At 41.2% G+C, this 19,453-nt stretch overlaps 1 protein-coding gene across 4 annotated transcripts; it reads right to left on the bottom strand.

Moving 5' to 3' along the window:
• Nucleotides 1-1,656: 1,656 nt before the first annotated feature.
• Nucleotides 1,657-19,157, bottom strand: PRPF18 (pre-mRNA processing factor 18). 4 transcript variants are annotated; one of them, XM_041123339.1, is made up of 12 exons: nucleotides 19,051-19,157; nucleotides 17,852-17,929; nucleotides 17,700-17,726; nucleotides 16,438-16,458; nucleotides 14,813-14,917; nucleotides 13,011-13,124; nucleotides 10,913-11,059; nucleotides 9,124-9,192; nucleotides 7,901-8,041; nucleotides 7,332-7,403; nucleotides 4,725-4,880; nucleotides 1,657-2,338 (listed from the first exon to the last, which is right to left on the bottom strand). In XM_041123339.1, exons 1-12 carry the CDS (start codon nucleotides 19,114-19,116, stop codon nucleotides 2,258-2,260), a joined length of 1,077 nt encoding a protein of 358 aa, XP_040979273.1. In that variant the 5' UTR covers nucleotides 19,117-19,157; the 3' UTR covers nucleotides 1,657-2,257. The 4 variants fall into 4 exon arrangements, with proteins under 4 accessions (XP_040979273.1, XP_040979274.1, XP_029869135.1 ...); XM_041123340.1 differs by lacking the exon at nucleotides 4,725-4,880 and having other exon boundaries at nucleotides 19,051-19,145; XM_030013275.2 differs by lacking the exon at nucleotides 16,438-16,458 and having other exon boundaries at nucleotides 19,051-19,141.
• Between the last annotated feature and the right edge of the window lie 296 nt (nucleotides 19,158-19,453).

Below are 19,453 nucleotides of genomic sequence, written 5' to 3'. Positions count from 1 at the left end.
AAACATTCCAACCCCAAATTCACATCCCTACAGGAGGCGCATCCCCACTCAAACCGGTACTCAGGGTACCATTAAAACTCTCCTCAACAATTAGTTCTAAAGCGGGAGGGAAAAATCTATCTAATACTATTACAGATGCCCTAAGGAATCCAGTTCCCTCTAAAGCAGATGTTACTGTGCTCCTTAAACCATCCCCCGGTTACTCACTTGCTGCACTTTCCAGGGAAATAATAGCCCTTCTAGATGAGGGACAATATTGTCCCTCAATTATTTAAAGAGTTCAAAACTAAGGTCAGGACGAAGATTTAGAAACAGCTCAGGAAATCATCTGGGTGGGGACAGGGATAGAGTTGCGGTGTTATAAATGTTTCCTGTTGTAATAATGCCTCTGAAGAATATCTGTATAGAGCACTGCACAAAAATCACCAGACACCACTGTTAATGAAACTCTTCCGTGCTCTTGACATCTGCCCAGCTTCTCCCCACAAATCCCTGTCTATTCCCCGCAGGCCCCTCCCCAAGTGCTGGTTAGGTCTCATCAGCCTCATTTGTAGTACTTCTAAACCATTTAAGCTCTTGACATTTTCTCTGGGGTCAGACACTCCAGACTGAAAAAATCCCGTGTCCAAAGAGGCACCTCAGAATCCGGAGAGTCTCCAGAAGAACCTGAAGTTCCTCAAGATACTCCTCCGAGCTCACTGCCAGCACAAATCCCCCAGCACCATGTCTCACTGTGCCACGGGACACTGTAAATACCCACGGGAGACAGGTAACTCCTTCAGAAGAGGGCACCGGTTCCTGCTCCACGCTTCCAGCCGAGGTGAGGACTCGGACAACCCGATACACTTGAATATTGACGCATTTCTTCAGGAAGCGGTTCTGCTCACACCGTACCAGCCCTACGGCTGTGGCAGCTCAACGGTTACACGTCCACAGCTCACGAGTGCCAGATCTATCAGATGATCTGCTGCCTCACGGTAGTGGGATACCAGACTCAAATACCTGCCTGAATCCAACCCCGGGCAGCCAGGACCAGAGCCTCCCCTCTCCACTGGCTCCACACAAGGGGCTTCTCCAGGGGCGGAGGAGCGCGCTCTGTATCGGCTCTGCAGGATCTGTGGGGCCAGACAGACGCGAGGGCGGCGTTCTCGCAAATGTGGGTAGTGGTGGTTATTAGCAGCCACTGCAATGATCAACGGCTTGTTTGGAGCTTCACTGTAGGTTCTAGAAAGGCCTCCTTAAGAGAAGAACCCGTTAGTAGTGTTGCAGAGGTACTGCTGTTCTTGTAATTAAAAAAAGCACATTATTTCAGCCTAAGACTTTCAACCTGCACCACTAACAAAGTTTCAATATTTCATTGTTTATGCAGAATTAGACATCATCATTTCTGTGAGTTTCTTCGCCATTCCCAGTCAAGATGCACAACGGTAAAGATTTGTGGCTGCAAGAATTACCGTCTGTGGTCATGGGAGGTCCTAATTATTTTCTCTGCAATGCCCAGCAGACTGAAATTTTCTCCAGATGTATAAAAATGGGATTTGAAAGCCTCAAGAGCCATACGATTACTTCCCCCAAGCCCAGAAGGTTTATATTGAAACTGTCGTTACAAAAAAAAAAAAAAAAAAAAAAAAAAAAAAAAAAGCCAAATCAGATGCATTCAAGATCAAAAACTCTTTGCACTGAGGCTGGCTGTATTTTTCAAATACATAAACCTTTTTTTTTTTTTATCCTCCTGATAAATACCACATGAAAGATTAGCCATTAAAGTCTTCATATTTACAGAAATAACCAAGATTCAGATTCAACTGCTTCCCTCTAATCATCTCCCCACATCAGTCTCCAATGGGAAAGCAGCCAAAAAACTCCACATACGCTCCTTGCAGGGCTGAGTCTCACCTAAAGCTCTACGATATGGGAAACAGTTCAGTCCGTACAGTTCCCTGAATAACAAATTGAAATAAAAGCAAGGGTCACGTTCATTGTCCCATGGTCATTGTCCTGGTCATACCCTCTTCAAACCGCGCCCCCCCCCCCCCCCGCTGTATATTGGATGTGTTCAGCATAAAGCATAGATTTAAAAAGAAATCTAAATAAATGGGGCCTGTAAAAAGGAAGCTGTAGAAAATCTGCTGCTTTATGCTTTTCCGCAAAGCCCACCCTAGGTTCCTCTTGGTGGTAAAGCACAAACTCTGTCTCTTCAATCCTTTCTGGGTCTTGGAGATCAAAATATGAGTCACGCCTTGGACACTGCAGAGCCTCATAAAGCGTTGTACTCCACACATTTTGATGGGTCTGTTGGGAAGTGCTTCTGGCAAATGGTCATGAGCCTCTTCAGCCCCTAGGAATTAACAAAACAAGGACAATTCTGTAATAAAACTGCAGCTGTCAAACAAACTTAAGAGTCTACAGTATTTTTAAGCTTAACAAGAAGAATTCAAGACAAATGGTTGCTATTTTGGGGTTGTTTTTTTTCTATTTGGTTGTTTTTCCAGTTTTTAAGTTTTATGAATCTTTCTGACTACAAAGTGCCAAGTTATCTCCAATATTAGAGGAGCCTGCATAACCGAAGAGACCACAGATTCAGTCCCTCATGACAGATTCATAGCGAAGGATCACAGTAATGCTTTAATCCCTCTTTGCCGCCACGGGAGAAAACAACACTATCACAATAAAAGATATTTTAAAGAAACCTGGATATTAAAAGTAATTTTATAAAGCAAAAAGCAATTTCTGACACCAAAACAAGCTGCACAGCTACAAGAACCACCAAACAATTTCTCTAGAGGAGAGATGTCATTCCTCCCCACGGTGGCACCACACCTGACCTACCCCATGGAGGCAAACTGAAGAAGTAATCAAGAAGAAAGGCAGCATGTCAACTTTTCAACTTTTCTCTTCTGTTCTTTGAAGGCATCGATTGCCAAAAAACAACATGAAAGAAAATAATCACAGGGTTTCAGTCAAGTCAAGCATAAAAGTCTAACAAAGAAGAAAGAAAACTGCTGTGGTGGTACGGTAATTTAGCAGTGACATTGTACTGCAAGATGGCAGAGTCATGTGCCTGTCATTAAGACACTCATCATGGAAGACGGCTCCTCACTGAAGGAAAAATGATTCAACAGAGGATGCTTTGGCCTTCTCAATGCAGGCAAGTCTGGAAAATATGTCCTAGCACCATAATGACTTCTTGTTTGGGATTTACAACAAACCTGGGATTGTAACATCAGAAACATGTTAGCTTGATGTGACTGCTGGGAGCACATAATATTCCATGCTCCAGTTTGACCAGACTAGCTAAACAAGACCTGATATTTAAAACCAACACGTACGTGTTTAAAGCCAACTCTGTCTTCGCGCTTCAGTAACTTGTGTAATTCAGAAGCACAGATATGAAATTCACAGTGGGAAGATGAACACAAAAGTTTCCTTGAGCAACAGATGTAACCCCAAAAGCAGGTAAGGGACAAAGTGAGGAATGCATATCCACCGTATCTTCCAAAGGGCAGGCTAAGAGAGATCAAGCAACAGTAGAGTAGAGACCTTTCTGCTAGAAGAGTGGCAAATGGACACAGACGGCCAATTATTCACCAAAGCTGGAGAAGCAGCATTATGGCCACGTTGAAGCCCACAACAATCTTCCTTCGGAGTTCAAATTCCTTTTTTAACACAGACTAACAACAGAACTGTTTGGTTTAACGTAAGCTATTTAATCCATTAAATACTTCCAAGCAAGTATTACACTAACTGGAGCCTGTCTCTGAAGATGTGTAGTCCACATGATTATTTTCACCTTACAAAAGAATTGGTCAAATTTAATTTGTTGGCTCTGTAAGTGTCTGGAGCTCCCTCTGACTTCATGATGATATTTTTGACAGGTTATGATATTAAAAACTACAGCTGAAAAGAAACCAAAGGTTATACTTGTAGCCCCAATACAAAGAGACTCAAGGTAGAAGAAGTTGCATTTTACAAGCAATCCGCTTGCAGACATCTGCAGAAGTTGAAAAGCAACAGGAGTCCTTCTGCTGCAGCAGCAAGATCCTGCCGGAAGCTCTGAGCGCCACGATGCTGCTCTGGAGGCTTCAGAGTTAAGCCAGAAGGTCTTTATCTCAATGAAACTGCAACTGGCAAGAAGCAAATACATTTAACAATACAAGGAGAGAAGACTTGTTTCCTCAGACCCATCCAGCCACTATGCTGAAACATCGGAGAAGAAAAACTACTGCTATTAATTCCACAAACAACAGAAGTCCATGACATGAGTATGAATATGCATAGGAGGAATTGGACCTGGAATTTTGAGACCACACTGTTAAAGAAACACATTTGGAAAATGAATGAATTTATCTAGTTGCAGAAATAGTCAGAAGGACTGTATTTCACAGTATAAAATTCCACACGTGATGTTAAAACCAGGAGTTAAAACAGTGAAGGAACTCAGGACAATAAAGCATGTCTTCACAGCTGCTTTGGTGCTCATACAGGATCACAATAGTCAAGACATAGAAAAATCCATCAGACTCCATTCCTAGCCCAGCACTGAAGAGCCTTCGGGTCCAGGATGAGCTACCTAGTAAATGGATGTTACGCTGGACCCAAACTAAGCCAACTGTCCATTTGTAGGACCTTTTTAGCACATCACCTGTAACTATGAAACCAGTCATTTCTCGACGATCCCCTAACTTCAAAAGCAAATCTGTTGGGATTTCCAAAGTTAATGTTACCTGAATATACTTCCTTTGAGTTTCATCGTTGAGAACGTGGGCTACATGCTTGGAGAAAATCTTTTCACGACCTGTTCGAGCGTGGATGCCAACCATAGTGACACCAATAGGCCAGGGAGCATTTCCAATAGCCATCTGAAGATAGGCATCGTTTGCCTGAAGGAATACAGTGCATGCACACTTAGCAAAACAGAAAGGGCATCAGAAAGCTGAGCATTTTTGCATTGCCAGATACAACACGACCACATATTCCAGTCTCTCCAAATCAGGTTTCATTGCACAATATTAACCAATTTTACAACACACCTTCCTAACACGATTCATGTTTATGCTGAACTCTGAGGGAAGCAAGGACTATGGACTTTACCTATAGGGTGATGAAAGAAAGCACTCGATAAGGCAGTCTAATGTTGACTAAAACTAAATATCACTGGGACTATTTTCACCTCAGCTTTCTCAGGTTCCCATAAGCTCTTCTGCTATAATCACCTTCAACACCCTTGCCGTTTTGGTTGCAGACTAGAACAGGGAGCCTGGCTGTAAGCGCAACCCACTGCAGGCCCACGCTGCGTGTGCAGAACTGAGGTCACCCGGTACACAGGAGTACACTGGGGCCTGACAGCTCTCGGGGAGAGAGGCGAGCTTCTAAAGAGGCCAAGAACCAGCTCTCTACAAAACTGGGTTAAATAAGCATATTTGTAATAGTGTTTATGAACAGAGCAGTAGCAGCAGTAAATGAGTCTGAAATTTCCTGATCAAGATAGCAGACCCCATTTCTTAATGTAAAGCTGTAGCAGACAACATCCCTGGGGAAGAACAAGGATAACACTTGAAGGGAAAATGAGTAGAAAGAAAGGGAGAAAGGAAGAGAAGTACAGAGCTTAAAAAAGCCATGACAACTGAGAACCAGGAAGCGAGAGGGACAGACACATACATGTGATTACAGAAGCAGCTTCAAGAAGGACTTGGAGCAGGACATTCCACCACTGTTAGCAAGCAGCTACAAGACTCACTGATAAGGAGTTCATTTATCATCTCCCATTTAGAGACTAAACAATGAGAAGTAGCAATCATGACCAGTGGGTGCAGCTTCTTCCCAATTGGCACTGAGCAAACCGAGAGGCGAATAATGAACGAGGCAGGGGGTCACAGACAGAGCCGGGAGTAAACCTGAAGAAGGGACAGGACTTAGTCTTCACCTACATGACGCTGAGTCTGAACAGTCTTAGTCAAGTGTCTACTTGCTGACTTAAATATAGTTTTGTGATGAAACATAGTACATGAACATGCAATTAAAGACCCTTCCAGGACTGTCACAACAGAGTTGATTAAGGTTGACTGGACAACTTGCATTCTAGCATTTGCTTACTGTCACATGTTGATTTCAAAATTTAAATCTTTCAAGCATTTCATCTAACAAAGCAGTAAGAATTTGTGGCTGACAGTAGTACTCACTAGGCTGCACAAAGCAAAAAAAGCACAGAAGACAACAGCAGGCAGAAATAGACAAGTCTCTCAAGAAGCAAAATGGAAAAGGATATGAGTATCTTTAAAAGCACAAGGCTCATTAGCCTAACTAAAAAAACCCCAAAACTTCCAAATATGTACTCAACCCCTCCCCAAATCAGCCTGTGAAGTTTACATAAAGCCAAGCACCTCCTGGAGAGAGGAGGCACAGCTGATTAACCCATGAGATATGCCACATTCCCACACACTCACTGCTTGTTTTGGGAAGGCATCGGAAAGGGAATTTCAGCATAATGATGATGACCAAAAGAAAAAAAAAAAAATGGCCCAAAACAAAACCCCACTATCATACATCCCACATGTTTAGTTCTACTGTCAAATGATTTGGATTAAACTTGCCTTAGGCCTTCTAAAGTTTTTTCAATAACAAAAGCAGGTTTGCTTGCTTACTTGACAAATTATCCCAAGTCCTCACAAGAATAATAAGAAATACTAGATTTAAAGGCAAAACACAGCTCAATTTCCTCTGCATACACAAGCTGCTTAAGCAAATGCTATCAGTATTTGAGTTCCACTTCTGAAGGCAGCTACAAACAAAACCTAACACTGCCTTTGATCTTGTGTGCCAAAGTACTTCTGCCTCCTCCAGTAAGCAGACTTTTTCCAAAAAACTTTTCATTAGCTTACCTCAACCTTACCAGGGCAGCTAATGTGAGCATAGCCAAAGAAAGGGACGGTGTCTCATATTCAATAACTCAGTTCACCTCAATTAATTCCTAATTAATTAATCAACACCCTATTACTATTAATTCAATACCTTCATTTAACCTTACAATATCAGGTTACCCATACAGGATTCCTCTGCAACTTAATATAACCATCTCTGAGAAAAATTCTATTTGTGCTTGCAAAGGTCTGCAGTTTCACCAACCTCAAAAGATCTTCTGACAGGCTGTGGATCAAACACTACCTGGAGCCTAACCTTTAACAACCATGTTTCATTTTTTTTTTAATATACGTTGTGTGTATTTCCAGCTATGTATCTTCAAAATGCAAAAAAATAGGAAATGTTGAAGTAATAAACTCAATCTATTGGAACCAGACAGCCTGAACATGCTGGAAGAGCGCAAACATACCTACCTTCACATATTCTCTTTGCAGCATGAATTTAATAATATCTGTTATTGATTCTTTGATGTCTGCAGGAAGTGTCTACAGGAGAAGAAGAAGAAGGAAAAAAAAAAAGGAAGACATCTTTACTTCAGAATAGCAGCTCAGGAAAATCATCGTACTCAGCATTTATACAAAGTTTAGCACCTACCCTAGCTTGAGAACTTTAACAAAGGAAAACATCTTTGTTATTTAGATGAAGAATCTGAGGAGCAAGAAACGTTAAGTGGTTACACATAGTAGCTAGTGGCAAAGTGCAACATACAATCCCAATTCTCCATCATGTTTGCAACCTAGTGAACAGGTGATACATCAAGCAACCTGGAAAAGCAGCGGGTAGGCAGAAGAATTCACTCATCAAGACAAAGAGGTCAGAACTGGGAGTCATGGGCTCTAGACACAGAAACTGACCAACTCACTTATCCTCTCTTTTTCAGTGAAGATAACATTACCTTAGGAAAGGGCACTAATCACTGGGTACTTTGAAAGCAGAAGTTAAAATAAGTCTTACAGGGTAGTGACATTTAAAAGTGATTCACCCTTTTCCGAAGTTTTCTGAAGAGCGGCCTCAGGTACGATTCCGTCTGCTTTTGAGTGGCACTGTTCAGCTTCCCCTGTACTCCCCGTTTCACGTAGTCTTCTCTGGCATTCAGCTCCTTAGCCCAAACTCCAAGAAGAAACTACAAGGAACAAGCAAATTTATGTCATAGTGCCATCTAGTGACAACCGCGGCAAAACAGATGATGGCTTAAACCGCTGTTCCCAAGGCAAAGAGTTTTTTGGACAAATCCGAATTAAAAAGGCAAGAAGCCTCTTTCAGAGGGACAGGCAAGGAGGGATATGAACAACCCTATCACAAAAACACACGGGCAAAGGAGGAGCATGTATAAAAAAAGCATGTACAAGGAAACAACAGTGTAGGTATCAGTGCTGGGAAGGAGGAGGGGTACATAAAAAGAGCAGAAATGTAAGTAGAATGCTGATGTTTCAGGGTAACTTTTGAGAAAGAGCGCAAGGAACAGTAAAAATCACAGTGAAAATTCAACACAACAGAAAGCAAACATGTCAAATGTACCTTCTCTCCACCTGGAAAACAATTTTTCAGCTTTCTTTGTCTGACTGCCCCACCCAAACTATATTAAAATGCCAACATATCTGATACCCACAAATGAAAGCTTCAACTCTTGCTGTGACTTCTGATCATCACAATAGTTACACAGGGACCATCTCAAATGAGAGGCAATCCAGGCTTCTTGCCAGGAAACAAGGAAACAGTTTTCTAGCGTCCACTTGAATCTGTTTCCTCAGCAAAGCCAGCAGACTTCCTTTAAAATTCTTTTATTTCACGTAACAGAACCAAGTGACATTTCATTTCAGCTTGCACTGTTCCTGGGGAAGGGAGGTGGGGACTCCTCGGAAGTTTTTAATGCCATAGTAGTACATAGAAGCAACTACATACAACTGCCTCAATTATCATACAGAAATCAAAACCATATTTATTTTCTCTGGAAAAGTAGGACCAGATTTTGAAGAACGCTGCTCTCCCAACAGCTCTTTCCCAGGCCCAGCAGAAGTCACTATTGTAACTAACCAAGGCCGTGGAGCGCGAAGCATTTGAAACATCCCACATCTTAAGCACAATGTCTGAGTTTTTCTCTCCAAGCAACTGAAATCGTCCCTTCTATTCACAAAAATGTATCTGCATGATAGAAAAAAAAAAATGACACAGCTACAGAATAATTTATCTATTAGAGTTTGCTACCTTCAAAAACTTCGTTATGATGTCCATATCATAGTGATCATCACCCCGTCCTAAGGATTCTCCCAAAGCCTAGAACAGGACAAAAAAGGCAATTATTTTCACATTGTCTAGAAGTTTGCCACCACCACCACAGCAGAGCCTGATTCACTGCATTGTGAACTGTAGTAAACTCCACCAGTAATCCAAAACACTAGTCAGAAAATGCAATGAAACAGCTATATATGCTACTGAGATTCATTAATCTATTAAAAACATTTAAGTCAAAAAGCCAATATGATTATTTCTGAAAAGTCAATGCAACAGTAATTTTTCATTCATTAACTACTAAATTATTGGCATAACTAGCAGCTGTCTGACAGCACTGTATTAAGGGGAACTGTGGGTGCACTGCATTTTTTGAGATCCCCAAAGCCATCAATTAACCTAGTTATTTCGTTAAGCTATTCCAATTCTCTGATGTACTGGGGTTTTTTACCATTTCATTTAATTGTAACTGTGAAATTGAGGGAACAAACCTTAAAAAACCAAAAACACCACCAAAAAACCCCAGTAGTATGCTCCAATACTCTAGCTTCTTGCCAAAACCTTAAAACTGTTAATACTAATAGCAACTTTTAGAAATATTTTCCAGTAGGTATAGTTGGATTTATAATCTATTTCCATTGTCCTCACATTTTCAAAGGGAGTTTTATTTTAAAAAAATCTCCTAGATTTGGAACCCAATTCAGTGTAGGCCTTTATGCTCAAGGGAATGCAGTTAAAGTAGGATAAAATTAAGACTGCAGAGTTTTCAAACTTTTCAGAAAAAGATTACTTTCATGGCTCAAACTAAGCCTGCCCTACTACCCCAAAAAGGGGATATTTTGAGAACTAACAGATCAATAAAATGCAGCCCCATTACAACCAGTATCCATTCTGGTACTACAGTTATTTTAAACCAGAACCCCTGGTACCCTAACAAAAAACCCAAAGACTATCTCCTAGTAATAATGTATTCATTTAGGCTTTCTGTTATAAATCAGATTATTTCTTAAACACACTTTTGGAGGGACGTTATGAAGATTAACTCCTGCAAAGAGTTTTGAAGATTAAGGGTAAAAGTCTTCAGCTGAAGTTAATGCGCTTTTCAAAACATTACCCTAAAATACCAGGTGCTGAATGCGTTTCATGGCACTCATTCTACATTCACTTACACAAATACCATGGTATTCTTTCAGAACATAGTAGCCATTTGCACTGAAGTTTCTAGGACACATCGTCTCTGGAATTCTTGTATTTCCTGTGACCTCTCTACTTGTGACGTCCACTTTTTTTTTTTGGTCCTGGATGTTTTTATATCAAACATTCTTTTTGTGTGTCCCTTTTTCAGAGTCCATCTTTCTTGTATAGGGAAAATTCATTGGTACTAAGCTTATTACCCTCTCAAATACTCACTGGAAAGGCTTTAGAATTTATGACCAGGTAATGTATTTTTATTAAATTCTCTACTTCCAAACTCCCTGCAGAGGGAATCCTAACTGTAGCACTCTCCTTGCAGGCAACTCCTGCCCCCTTTTTGATGAGGTGTTGTAAACAAAGAGCACTTGAGTTTTCACGTCTATTGTAGGCACCTATGGTGCAACTCAAGTCTTAGAAACCTAAATTGCCTAACAGAGCTTATTTAGGGATACTTCAGAATGCCCAAGTTAGATGTTGAAAACAAGATAACTTTCTCTAAACAATCCTGAAGCTTTCTCACAACAATATACTACATCTATAATCCCTTAATTAAATTCTACCCATCACATACCTCTAGTTCTTCAATAGTAGTATTCTCCTCATGGACTTTCAAGTCATTCTGTGAGTCATCGTCTCCTGCTTCTTGGCCTCCTACAATTTCGTTCAGATACTGCTGGTCAATCTTATCCAAAGCAGCCTTCAGGTCGTTTCTCAGGCCCTAGAAAAGATAAGAAATGACTAATTTACAAAAAAACCTCAAGTAAATAAAAGCAGTTCAGTACTGGCACTGTGAGCATCCAACTTCTGTTTAAGAAAAGCCAAATTCTGTAAAAACATGCATAAGGGTTTAGCTTTGTTGTCTGAATTTAAACTGAATGCAAAGAACAAGTTCTGGGTTGCTTCAGCACTTAACAAAAAGCTGGTGCATCAACTTCTGCAATGTTCATACCTATGAAAAAGACCTTTTACCATATTTTCACCAGAAAAGCATGGAGGACTGAATCGACTTCTAGGAATTCCTTCACGACATTTTCTCCAAGCAATGCACTGAACCACCCCAAACCAAACAGAAAACAGACCATAACCACCATCAGCTCTACAAGTCTTCACACCTACCCTGAAAAAAGCTGTAAATAAGGTAAGCAACACTCCTTCAGTACTATCACATAAAACATTTATGTACTTTCCCTTTATTACCAATGATTTAAACATAGCAGAATGTTTTATATAGATGAAGTGTTTAAAAACCCCTACTCTAGAATAGGTGATTAAAAAAAAATTAGAATCAGTATGAAACCATATATATAAAGTTAAGGGCTGCTTTTAAATAGAACAAGAAACTCAGCTTAGACACAGTTAGAGGACTTGCACTCTTGAGACATAAAATATAAAGCTTGTGCTGGTTTTGGCTACGATAGAATTAATTTTCTTCATAGTAGCTGGTATGGGGCTATGTTTTGGATCTGTGCTGAAAACAGTGTTGATAATGCAGAGATGTTTTAGTTACTGCTGAGCAGTGTCATGCAGAGCCAAGGCCTTTTCTGCTTCTCACACTCCCTATAAAGGAGTATGACATTTTTACCCTAAGATAAATTCAGCCACTCCGCTGGGAGTAGATATGCACCATTATTTCCGCTCTTCCATCATCATGCTTGACTGCCTGGAGCTTTTCCATTGATCATTTAGCAGTCTAAAAATGTCTGAACCACAAACTGGTTGTAGTAACTGTCCACATTTTAAGCAACATATAGCAACAGGAGTGACTGAAACACGTAACAAAATCCAACGCAATCCTATTTATGAGCTCACTATTTCCTAATACTCCTACTACTGTCGTCAGTGTCACTGGAGGGGAAGCTGCCATTAGCACAATTTTTTTTTTTTTTTAAATAAACATTTAGATCGATCTGTTTATCTTTTTTTAAAAGACTTCAACAGGAAAAGGCTTTCCTTTTCTGGGCAGCCCCAGAAAAGACGTTTCAAACAATTCAGTTTGCCACAAATTAGGGAAGAAAATCCAAACTGTCACTCTTTTAGCTCGGTTGCAAATTTGGTTAACAGTGAATGCAAAACAAACCCCAATTGCACCTCCTCACTTAACTGACCAATTCTTAAGACAAAAGGAGTAAATTAGTTAACTATATCTTTTAGTTATTTTTTGAATTGATGGCTACTTTAAAGGGAAGGGGGGAAAAATGAAGTTTCCATAACAAGTTATACCTCTGGAATCAAGGGGTTTGAAAAATCATTTACATACCAGAAAGACAGGATGCAGTCCTCTTACTTACCTGTACCTTCTCAGAGATGCATATAATCACAAACACAGGACAGTTTTAACAGTAAATGACTGTCTCCTCTGCTGGTTAAAAAGCAGGTAACAGCACAGGCTGGGGTATTACTGCCACCTGGAGGCCCCTCTTTCAACTGAAAAGGGCTTAGAAGTTCTAGGGTTGAACTGTCTAACATAAGGAATTGTAATTGTGCACAAAACTATGACATTTAACATACTTCCTAAGGCAATAAATGAGACTGAGCAGATATTTCTCTTTGCTCTGTACTACTCCTCCCTCCTGAAAATTAACAGTTACTTAAACTGATTTTCGGTTAACTTTTATAGGGCTCCTTATTGGTAATCTGACTACAAATAAGTAATAGCTAGCCAGTCTTACCTTGTTCACTTCAGGTGCAAGAATTTCTATCTTCCTCAGACGCTGAAATGCATCATAATCTGTTTCTCCAAACAGTCTGATCGGCTCACCTCTCTCTCGTAACCTCCTGATAACCTGAAAAGAATCAAAGCATTCCCTTACGCAAACTCGTAAAGGAAGCAAAATAAAATCCAGAAGGATGGATTTATTTACTTTGCTTAGAATAACAAGCTGAGCTGGACTGGAGAGGAAATGGCAATATTTTAAGCAGTAGGAAAACGTTCCAGACACTTTACAACCTAAATATAAAATTCCCACGGTATTTCAGTGAAAGGTCATTCCAAATATTACCAATCTAAATTTTGCATAAAATCCCAAGCTGTTTAGTATAGTCTAACTTCTACCTGCTCTGACTTGCTTAAACACAAAATCATCCCTCTGGCAGAGCTTAAAAACTGTTTTCAAAATCACAAAGGAACTTGACCATAATCTCACTCACCTACTTGTCCAGGGCAATAAAAATACTCCCTAACTAGGCTGCAGGTTGTCCCAGCACATCTGCAAGACGGATTTCCTGAAAATTCTTATCCTTAAGCATTTGGCAAATGTTAAGTCCCATAATCTAATGCGATAGTTACTTTAAAACTAGATGTAACAGAGGCATAACATCCTCCCTTGGCTGATTTGCAGTGTCATGGGCAGAGCCAAAAACCGAACTTTATTCTCCCGATTCCTCATCTCATGCATTGCTTCTAGATCTCTTTATACTTATCATTATTCATGTACTGTACCAAGCAATAGGCTTACTGATACATGAATCACCATGCAATACTTTGGTGATCAAGAGAAGGGCTTACACTTCATTTCACGCCACTACTACCTTATAGCAATAGACTGGTTGGACAACAAGAGACTAAACGAATTGAGACGTTAATTCGTTTACTCAGTTCAAGTGTCTTGCTGTATGTAGGCAAGTATTTGACTTGCATACGTATCACAAAACCAGGGGTGCATAGCGTGCTGGCACAGCAACACCTAAACCTCGACCAAAACATGCACACAAGTAGATCAATAGTGAGACAGTGAACATTACACAGGACATGCAGACCAAACATGAAACCAACAGCCCACATTACAAGTCCTGTGATATATTCCTGTAAAAAACAGTAAGTATCTTGCAAAAGTAAGGGTCATGTGATATTCGTGGATGATTTCAGCTGTGAATTTCAGTACTTCCAAGACGGGAATTTATTCTGTACTTCTGAACTTCCTGCTTGTCTTCTGCTTTGGAGTACAGATCTATTTGTGAACTCACATTCACATAGGTATTTTTATCCTTAGAAGGGACAAAGAACACACTGGCTGCTCTGGCTTCAGACTTTTTCTTCTAGAAATCAAGGTGAACTTCCAAAACTTGGTTTCTAAATTTGGGTTCAGACCAATGAGCTACAAAGAAAAGAAGCTGGAGGAAAAAAATCTTGGAAAAAAACAGCATGACATCTTGAGTATTATGCAAGGATAATACTGATATTCAGGGTACTATCCTAGAAGTCATCTGAAAGAGCTGTAAAATGTTATAGCACACCTGTGCAAATCCATAGCACAGAGGCTCTACCTATCTGTACCTCCCTATGCATTCAATTGGACAGCAGATCCTTGATGAGCAAAGATGACCATTGTTGACTGTAAAAATGGAGGCTGCTTATTTTATACAAACTGCCATAAAAAAAAAATACACTTCACTATAAAAAGCAGCCCTAACAAGAAATTTCAGGTGCATTTGCTGTAAACTCAAGTAGTCTCTTTATGATGATTGATTTTACCTCCTGTCTGGAAAGGGTCATTGGTAACTTTTCTTCTGCCAGTTCGAGTTCCAGCACTGGATTTGATGAAGTCAGTGGCTTCTCCTCCTCCTCCTGCTGCTGTACCTACATTCAACAGACATAATTACTAATGGGCCGAGGGAAATAAACCCATGTATTGACAGCAGTGTAAAGATACAGGAACTCTAGAACACAGATTGTAATACGACAATATAAACTTCTAGTTTCATAGTCTTTATTGTCTAGAATTGAATTTCACGGAACAATAAAAGCTTTTAAAAGTACCACTATTTAACTAACAGTTGTGGATCTTGCAGGAAGCAGTCTCTACAGCAAATGGAAAGGACAATTGCTGAAGTTTGGCAATCACTTTAGCAGGCAGATGTCAGCACTGGTGCCAGAAATAGCAAATCCACCCTCTGCCTCTTGATTACTGCCCCTGCTCTATCCTTACCCATGCAAAAGCATTTGCATCGCTGTGTGATGAACCAGGTGGAAGAAATGATTGAAACAGAAAATAATCTGGCAAACACAAAGAAAGGTACTCTTCCTAGCCCACTAAACCTCCTCATCCAGCTCACCAGGTGTAGCACATGCATGAACAAAAGGGCAGAAACAAAAACCCAAGGGCAGGGAGAGAGTGGGGCTGCCTCTTTTGGTGGCAGTGTCAGCTTAAAAAGTTTATTACCTACAGCTTCAGCAAGCTGAATACAATTAGCAGCAATCCATGGCTTCTATCAGGTCCTGATAGGTGCTTGTTTAAGGCAACACATCTTTCTAACAAGATTGCCATAGTTTCTTGCGGGTTAATAAAAAAAAGACACCTACAACTCCTCATAGGGATAGGATCTCATTAACAACTCCTCTTAATCTAAAAGAAGGTCCCTGAATCAAACAGAGCTTTCCTTCTTCATTACTCAGTATTTTAATAATGCAAAACAACTCTTTGATCAAAGTAACTTTGAGACAGCAGTCATGTAACTACAGTTCCCTTTATAAGCTCAAATTTTACACTTCTGACAGCATGAGCAGATTGCTGCTGGTAATATTCCTATAATAAGGAAACAGTACTCGCTCACATCTTGTTTTTTCCTAGATTCCTTACTAGAATTTACTTCCTTTCCATACTTGCTAAGAGGGAAATGCTCCACTTAATCCTACAGCACCCTGTAGCATTCTCCGTGCATGGGCAGTACATTGTCATTTCCAGTCTGTATTTGGGCTGATCAGTTTGAAGAATGTACTAGACAGATTTTTTTAAAGAATTTTTTCTATTCTTTCAGGCCAATGTGCCAGACTTGCACTCCGGTGTCAGTGTGACTCCATGTGGATGTAAGGATCCACCCCTGTGGCTCCAGCTACAGGATTCAGCCACAAATCTATATTCAGTGCTGTACTAGCCAACACAGAAATCAATCCTATAACCACAGGTGTTTGGAACAAGTAAGGGAAGGACAATCAAATCAATGCTCAACACATAAAGGGAGGGGAAAAATAAAATTTCCATCAATGCAGGAAAGGGGGAATTGACAGGGGATAGAAAATATGGAAGAACTGTGTAAAAAAAATAAAATATATATATATATATATAAAGAAATACACTCCCATGGCAGAAGGATACGTACAAATTTTAACTTACAAACATTCTTGAAATCATAAAGAGACAGCAGCATGAGGGGAAAAGATTTGATCCGTTCTGTCAGCTGGACTCCAAGTTACAAGCAATATCTTTACCACAGTTACTTTGGTTTCAGTGCTTTCTTTTTCAAGCAAGTCAAATTATTACAGCTTATTAAGTCTAAGCAAAGCAAAAACGCACCTGAATTTAAAAAGAAATCAGTCTATATTCTACATCTTATTAATGTAGTAAAGATCAAATGCAGAAATCTGGGAGGCTCTAAAAAGGTACTAAATTTAAAGAAGCAACTTATTTTAAAACCGTTCTCAGGGTTACATTTCAAACCAAAACTGGTGCTGCAGCAGCACAGGTAATGGCACTTTAACTGCCATGTAAGGTTCTGAAGAACTCAAGCTAATGCTCAAAAAGCATCATGTAGTCATTTCCACTTGGAAGAGCGACTGGATTCACAGAACACTTTCTCATGACTATATGCTGCACGTTCCAAGAATCATTTTGGCATTGATGTTCAAATATTCTACAAACAGATCAAGGTTTCAGAATAAGTCACTAACTAGGTAAAGTTCAATTGAAAACAAAGCTCCTATTTGTGCCCAGGAACAGCAAACAAGATTACGAGCCTCTACCTTCCACAAGGGAATGCATACCCCCTCCCATACACGTATAATCAGGCAGGCAGGCAGGCACACACACTTGTAAAAGAAAACAACATTCTTTCCATTTCAGTAAACCATTTCCCTGACACCATTACAAGGCAGATAAAGCCTTCCAGATCACTCATTTGTTGCAAAATGCACCCTAGGTTACCAATTGTTTCCTAATATTTTGCCAGCAAGAAAATAAATGCTGTTGTTGCACTCTTTCAATGCTGGATGGTTGATGGCCAAAACCCAAATACAAATATAAACAGTATGAAAGTTGACAGATCTTTTTAATATGTGCCCACGCTATACTGATTTCTTTTGGACGTTTTGACAAGACCGTGAAAATTATTTTAATGGATAAAATTATCTGAATGTATCCATTTTTTACCGGTAAGGGGGGGGAAGGTGGCTATATCAGATCCAGTGTTCATGCCTAACAGCACAATTTAAAAAGAAAGGAAGACAAGCTTTGATCCCAAGCCACTTCATGCTTTCCACGAAAAAATAAACAAAAGAAATAAAAGCCAAACCATAACACAAACTTAAGTAGCTGTATATCATGCATATCTTTCCCTGCATTGAAAATGGTTTTGGAAAGTCATACCTCTCCAGGTGGCTTCTCATTTACAGGCTAATGTATAACATTAACAGATTGAACAAAGAACAACAATTATCATTAAAAACATTTATACTGTTGATAATAAAATGTAGACTTCAAAGTAAACACACAAATTCCTGAAAGAACAATCACCATACCTTGTAGCCACATCTCTGAAAGTAGGCCTCCTCCTCTTTTTTAGCTAACTCACTGCGTTTGAAATATTTCCTATTTCCCTAAAAGAGAGGAAAACTGTTAACAGTTTACAGTTTTGCATACTTGGGCAAAAACGGCTCAAACTTCCTTACTTGGTTGGGTGAATTCAGCCACATCCTTTCATAGAGATGGCTACATTGTCATGTAAAGGGAATTAGTTGGAAGCACCTCTGAAAATCAGCAATATACGTATAAGCAGACTTAAAAGTACAACGTGTTCACCAGCACTTTAAAAAAACCCCACATTCTTTGCCATGTAAGGCCATGGTATTCGTTAGCGTAAAGCTTCACTTCAGATGTGCACAACAAGCCCCACGGTAGAGTACAGGGAAGTTGTTTAACTAAACCATACAAAACATGTCATTCCACACTAAATCAAGGTGGCTGGAGAAACCACCTTTATACAGAGTATTTTGTAAGCTTGCTTGGTGCATCTACATAGAAGTGTGTTTGATAAGACCTTCCACACACACAACAGCTGGCAACTGTGGTCACCCTGAACCATTTCCCTTGATTAATGCGCACTATTACTTCTTTCTTCATACTTTGCCTGCCTGACCTACAACACCCTCCGATCACAGCTCCCCACTTCAACCGCTAACGCCAAAACCTAAGCTCAGTCATCCACAAAAGCACTCTGCTTTACTGTGGGTGTTTTTAAGCTAACACCCTCAGCCCGCGCACACCCCAGCACCTCTGCGACCCTACTATTGCTACAAACAGAACGCAGCCGTGGCGAGGACAGGGATCCGCGCATCGTTCACCAAAGGTGACACAGACCTTTCTCATCCCTCGGTGCCTGAAATAAATAACTAAACCAGCTCCAAAAGGCAGAGGCACACAGCAAGGCCCCAAAGCCAGGCTGCTTCCGCACCCCCAATGCTCCCCCGTCCCCAGCCCCAAATTCCTCCTCACTCCTTCCCTCACCCCAGCCTGGGCCCCTGCCGCTCCTCTTCCCCGAACCCCTCCCGGGCCGACCCCGACCCTCCCAAACCGCCACCCTGGGCAGCTCCGGATCCCCTCACCCGAGCTCCTCTCCCAGGCCGCTTCCTCTCCCCTTCCCCGGCCCCATCCCGCCTCCCCCTCAGGCCGTTCCCGCCGCCCCACCCCAACCCCGAGCCTCCACCCCGGCCGCCCTCACCCCCACGAGCTCCTTCTCCTCCAGCTGCTGCCGCTTACGGCTGATCTCCCGCTTCAGGATATCCATGACCGCCCCTGCCGCCTCCGCCGACGACGGAAATGGCGGAGCAAAACATTAGCGTCACTTCCGGGCGGCCGCGCCGCCGGGCGGGCCGCAAGGGGCAGGCGCGCGCACAGCGCCCCCTGGTGGCTGGGAGGAGGGCTGGGGGGGCGGCGATAGGGCGCGATAGGGCGCGATAGGGCGCGATAGGGCGCGATAGGGCGCGACAGCGCGACTGTGCCCAGGGGCAGCGGGGACGGCGAGGGGAGGGTCAGTCCCTTCTCCCACATAACAAGCCATAGGATGAGAGGAAACGGCCTCGAGTTGTTCCAGGGGAGGTTTAGATTGGATATTAAGAAAAATT

This window comes from Aquila chrysaetos, chromosome 5, assembly GCF_900496995.4.
Source record: "Aquila chrysaetos chrysaetos chromosome 5, bAquChr1.4, whole genome shotgun sequence".
NCBI lineage: Eukaryota > Metazoa > Chordata > Aves > Accipitriformes > Accipitridae > Aquila > Aquila chrysaetos.
Note: the sequence above shows the minus strand (reverse complement) of the source record. Positions and strands in the feature narration are given on the sequence as shown.

Excerpts from the sequence above, each read along its gene's own strand:
- PRPF18 (XM_041123339.1), bottom strand. The coding sequence starts at position 19,116 with ATGGATATCCTGAAGCGGGAGATCAGCCGTAAGCGGCAGCAGCTGGAG. Across the intron at positions 8,042-9,123 it reads TCATAACGAAGTTTTTGAAG|TTTCTTCTTGGAGTTTGGGC; the intron begins GTAGCAAACTCT and ends TGTTCCTTGTAG. Across the intron at positions 7,404-7,900 it reads TCAGAAAACTTCGGAAAAGG|ACACTTCCTGCAGACATCAA; the intron begins GTGAATCACTTT and ends CTTCTCCTGTAG.